This window comes from Epargyreus clarus, unplaced genomic scaffold (genome assembly GCF_041222505.1).
Source record: "Epargyreus clarus isolate Ecla_fem2 unplaced genomic scaffold, WU_Ecla_fem_2.2 ptg000024l, whole genome shotgun sequence".
In the NCBI taxonomy this organism is placed as follows: Eukaryota; Metazoa; Arthropoda; class Insecta; order Lepidoptera; family Hesperiidae; genus Epargyreus; species Epargyreus clarus.
In genome coordinates this window covers 6213632-6219631 of record NW_027332231.1, presented here as the reverse complement: position 1 = coordinate 6219631, position 6000 = coordinate 6213632, and the positions used below count along the sequence as shown (strand labels likewise).

The 6000-nt window shown below is 36.8% G+C and overlaps 1 protein-coding gene across 1 annotated transcript; it reads left to right on the top strand.

Annotated features, from left to right (window-relative positions):
• The first annotated feature begins 364 nt into the window (after positions 1 to 364).
• LOC140752542 (ATP-dependent DNA helicase pif1-like) lies at positions 365 to 2461 on the top strand. Its single transcript, XM_073086880.1, has one exon. The coding sequence runs from the start codon at positions 365 to 367 to the stop codon at positions 2459 to 2461; it is 2097 nt and encodes a 698-aa protein (XP_072942981.1).
• The last annotated feature ends 3539 nt before the right edge of the window (positions 2462 to 6000 follow it).

Genomic DNA, 6000 nt, shown 5'->3' with positions numbered 1-6000 from the left:
ACAGGAAGTATTGGTTGACAATAGCTGGATTGTCCCATATTCTCCTCTTCTGTCTAAAATTTATAACTGTCACATAAATGTAGAGTTCTGCAATACGGTACAGGCGATAAAATATATTTGTAAATATATAAACAAAGGCAGCGACCAGGCTATTTTTAACATTCGACAGCAAGGGAATGTTAATATTGACCCGAGAGATGAGGTGCAAACGTATCGAGCCGGTAGATATGTTAGTAGTAACGAAGCAGCGTGGCGGATCTTGGGTCTGCCTCTGCATGAAAGACACCCAACAGTCACTCACCTTGCGGTTCATCTGCCTAATGGTCAGCGGATTTACTTCACTGAAAACAATTTTAGAGAGAGAATGGCCGCACCACCTAAGACGACACTAACTGCATTTTTCCTGCTTTGCCAAAATGACGCATTTGCAAAAACATTACTTTATGTTGACGTACCCCGCTACTATACATGGAACGTGTCGTCGAAAGAATGGAAACGTCGTTTACAAGGCACACCTGTCGACGGCTGGCCAGGTGTGAAGGCAGGAGATGCTCTTGGGCGCATTTACACAGTGCATGTTAGTAACTTCGAATGTTACTGTTTGCGAATGCTGCTGAATGTAGTACAGGGCCCCACTAGCTTTTTGGATCTAAAAACAGTTGACGGCCAAGAACTTGAAACTTTTCGACAAGCGTGTGAGAAGTTGGGGTTGTTGGAAGATGACAACCACTGGGATGCCACAATGGAAGAGGCAGTGCTGTGTCGCTCTCCTTCGCAAATAAGAGAACTATTTGCAATATTGATATGCACTTGCGGTTTATCCAATCCTCTTCAACTATGGGATAAGTATAAATCTGCATTATCGGAGGATATCTTGCATAGATTTGAAAGGATGGATCAAGTCAACAATGATCTATGTTTCAATGAAGCACTGAGACATATAGAGGACAAAATAATAACGATTTCCGGTAAGAAATTGTCTGACTTCGGTATGCCTACACCAGAGCGTCGAGGAGAGTTGTCGACCGATTTGATCAAAGAGCTAAGCTACGATATTGCTTTATTAGACGCTCAGGTCAGCGAAACTGAACCACGCCTGCTACCCGAACAAAAAAACATTTATAACAAAATATTACAACGAGTTGAGCTTGACAAAGGCGGCCTTTTCTTTCTTGACGCCCCGGGCGGTACAGGTAAAACATTTTTGCTTAATTTGCTTCTAGCAAAAATTCGTAAGGACCGTAAAGTTGCATTAGCGGTGGCTTCCTCTGGGATCGCTGCAACATTGCTGAGCGGTGGACGAACGGCACATTCGGTTTTTAAATTACCTCTTAATCTGGTGAGCGAAGAAACCCCAACGTGCAACATCAGTAAGAGCAGTGCCCGTGGCGCCCTCTTGCAACAATGTATGCTGATCGTGTGGGACGAGTGCACTATGTCACACAAACGCGCCATTGAGGCGCTTGATCGCTGTCTACAAGATATTCACAGCAATCGAAAGTTGATGGGTGGTGTGGTAGTGTTATTGGCAGGGGATTTTAGACAGACTTTACCTGTTATCGAGAGAGGCACTGCAGCAGATGAAATTAACGCATGTCTAAAAGCCTCATATCTGTGGTCTAAAGTTGAAAAGCTTTATCTTACCACTAACATGCGAGTCCAGTTATTCAGCGATGTCGAATCAGGAGCATATGCTCAAAAACTGCTAGAAATTGGTGAAGGCCACCTAAACACCGACCAAGAAGGTATGGTTCTTTTTACACAGCAATTTTGTCATGCTGTGGAGACAGAAAACGAACTTATTGAACAAGTTTTTCCGAATCTGCAACAAAATATTCTTGACGAAAATTGGTTGTGTGAAAGAACCATATTGGCACCAAAAAATGAGACTGTTGCGAAAATAAATAAAAAAATCTTGGCCGAAATAAACAGCGAAACATCAGTGTATAATTCCATTGACACAGTTATGTCATCCGATGACACTACAAGTTATCCCGTAGAGTTCCTAAACTCTTTAGAGTTGTCCGGGGTGCCATCACACAAGTTGGAATTAAAGGTAGGTGTACCCGTTTTGTTAATGCGTAACCTGGATGCGCCAAGATTATGCAACGGTACTCGGTTGCGAGTTACCGAATTAGGAAGGCATATAGTGAAGGCTACAATTTTAACTGGAGAAGCCAAGGGAGACAATGTTCTTATACCGCGCATCCCAATCATACCCAACAACTTGCCATTCAATTTTAAACGCCTGCAGTTCCCATTAAAAGTCGCATTTTCAATGACGATCAACAAATCGCAGGGTCAAACCTTGAAGGTAGCAGGCCTACATTTGGGCACGCCATGTTTTTCTCACGGTCAGCTCTATGTGGCTTGCTCACGTGTTTCCAAAGCGAAGAATCTGCATGTTTATGCTGAAGGAAAAAGATCGTTAAATGTAGTTTATAGGAGCATACTGCAGTAGCTACCTATAGGCCTATGATTAGGGCTCTGCAGTGCTTAGTTACCGTATTTCTTACTTATTACTAGAAGACGGGACGAACCTGAAGTCCACGCGAACGAAGTCGCGGGCAAAAGCTAGTAATAAATATTTTTTGCAGTGACCACCTAACGATGTTATTTTTAAGGCCAGCGTCACCTCAGAAAAACTTGGTAAAGGAAAATCGTTACCATATCATTTTCATTTCCAACGTGTTATGCTAATTCTTGATTGCTAACTTAAACATGCTTTAGATTATGAACAAGTTTCGCGATAAGAATAAAAACAACGCAAATCATAATAATTTCAATTCGGGAAGTCCCTGACCACAATATTAAAATCAAGTATTTATAAAGTTGCAAAAAAGTGTGTAAAATCAGCACAGTTCATGCCTTTTCTTTATTTATCCATACATAAAGAAAATTAAAAAGGAGACTTTAATAATCATCTTCGTTTTATTTTCTTAAGGACGTATCATCTTTGACATTCAATATGTTATATTATAAAACTTGTAGCAAAATACGTTCTGCCATTTCCAAAATGTACCTCAATGAACAGAAACAAACCCGTTTTGTAATACTGTAGTTAAAGATATATATTTATAGATCTCTGAGTCTGGATCTGTTAAATTTTCAGATATTTACCACGCAAAGAGCTGAACTGAAATCATCAAGTAAAAAAATAAACTATAAAGTGGAGAATAGAATTCACGAAATCATTGACAAAGAGGTTTAATAATAGTATGTTTAAAAGCCGTTGTTCATCGTTCAATACCATACACATCTTCGATAATTAAACAAACCACAAAGTCATTTACATATATGTTATTTCTTGTCGTAAAACAAAGATGTAGGTGACTAATGACGTTCGAGGGAAATCCGTTGTAAAATCAATATTTTGAAGAATTTCTTGTCTTCACGTCTTGAGTTATTTTTATAGTCCTATTTGCTTTTATAAGTTAATCTATTAAGCCGCTGGAGTAAAGTAAGATTCGGGAAATTAAAAAGTAATCAGGTATTTATTCAATAACATGCGGTGATAGAATAGTGGTTCTTGGGCTCTCAATCTCAGGGTCCAAGGTTTCCGTCCTAACCTACTTCTAATTAACGTCTCTCTTACTTTAACGGTAAAGAAAAGCTTCATGTGTAAACGTCAACGCTGTTGTAGAACACTAAGAATACTTCTCAAAGGTTTATGAAGTCTACCAAGGTTCATAAGCACTGTTTTTAATCCCTCTTATTCTGAGAAGAGACCCGTATCCCCAAGCTAGACAATAATAGTTTGACGACATTCAAGAACGGCCTGATAGAGGACCTATCAGATTCTTACATATTACCTAAAACACATATGCCTATATAATACATATACCTAACCATACAGCAGCAAGCAGCCACAAAAAAATTTCGTCATCAACCCATTACTATCCCACTGCTGGACACGAACCTCCTCTCAGAATGAGAGGGATTAGACCATAGTTCACAGAACTGGCCAAGTGCGTATTGATAAACTTCACACACCATTGAGATTTTTTTATTCTCTCAAATATGCACGTTTCACGATGTTTCACCGTTAAAGCAAGTAATAATAATTTCATTCTAATAAGCACATTTTATTTGTTTATTTTACTTGATTCAGAATATTCATAGAACGAGTTTGACTCTTTTAAGATGACAACATAATCATAATTAATGATTCTAGGTATAAATAAACCGTTGTTTTTAAAGTACATATAACTCGTTTTTGATAAAATACTACAACGTTATGCTAGCGGTTTTTCAAAAGCATCTCTATCAATTTTAACGACAATCTGGGATAATCTTATTTTAATCTATAGGTGATTTAATTTATTACTTTTAATTTATTTTACTTGACCTTTAAACGTTCTTGGATATTGTATAAATGTTAATAGTGAAAAAACACAACTTTGATAAAACATAAGAAAAGAGAAACAAAATATTTGCAGGTGGTCATGGAGTCATGGTTCGAATTTGGAAGCACTACCACCATACCTATTTCATCGATAACAATAATGTTAAGCGTTGATGTGTTACGGTTTGAAGGGTGTGGTAAGGGAGGCATACATTTCAAAGGCTGTGTTCAACCTAGACCTCAGGGGTCAACAACGCATCTGTAGCCAATGTAAGATAGAAATCTAATTTTATGTGAAGTTGATTACAGTTGTCCATGGGCGACAGTAGTAACTTACCATTAGATGGTATAGGTGATAGGCATAAATAAAAGTAGGATTTAGTGGGATTAGAGGAACATTAAAAGAAAAAGCGGAAAAATCCGATGATAATTTTAATGACAATAGTTTGAAGGAAGAAATGATATGGAAAAAGAAATATACATTAAAACCTTCTGCGCTAACTAAAATAATCAAAATAAATATGAATTGCACCATATTTGTTAAGTAGGATGAAGACATAAACCACAAATGGGTACCTATCAGTAGTAATCTGCGTCATTACAAAACATAACTTAAAGAATGACCGAGTACGCTGATGTCTTTACTTTTCCTAATTATTAACATTGGACTGACTCATCTTACTAGAACTTCTCAATAATATTTTTGTGTATTTAGACATAATTAAGTAAATATTTAATATGTGCATCACCGTGCGTCGACGTCTAAGCTAGACTATTTAGTATTTATTGAAATGCAATGAATTGTAACTGCTTTATAAATAATAAATTTATTTTAAATAGATTGCAAAAAAGGAGATTTTAGTACCGTAATTTTATTTTTCGCATAGAGCTTAAAAACCTTTCATTTGATTCCCATATGATGAGGGTGTAAAAAATAAATGGTTCGCCATATCCGATTGAGAATGACGTCACTTATCGTGCATTGCCATCCAAACTCACTTCTTATACATCCAAATTAACAGAGCAAGTTAAATTATAGCTTGTGAAATCTTAGTTATTTACAAAACCAAAACAATTTTTTTTCGAATAGCCAACCTAACCTAACCTAACCCTAAATTACACAAGCTTCACGTCCAAAACTCGTTAAATTCGATATAAAACCATAACAAACCAGCAATAGTAGTAATTTTAAGAGAAAGTTTAAAGGAAACGGTAAATGGATACAATTTCGGTGCGTAAAGGATTTTATGACTAGACAAACGACTCTATAGTAATAAGGGCTTTCACTTACGTAATCTTTGAAGGACCGACCTTGAACCAAAACAAATATAAAAAGCTGACCCAAATGTAAGAGAAAGCATTTCTTATTTTGGTATTGAACTATAAACACAAAATAGAAGCTTTCAAAACGGGAATATAGTGCACTGGACCATGGACATAAAAGGCGTGTTAAAAATCGCAGTACGTATTTCATATTATTATTTAAATGTTGATACATTGTTTTGAATATATACCTTTATTGTTATTATTAGTACTAAAAATCCTTTAAAGCCTGCCGGCGACTTAGATCATGTGGATTTTAGGTTAGGAGTAAGTCATAGGGTCAGTTTAAGTAAATTAGATATGCAAAGTTTTATAGAGATCAATCCAACGAT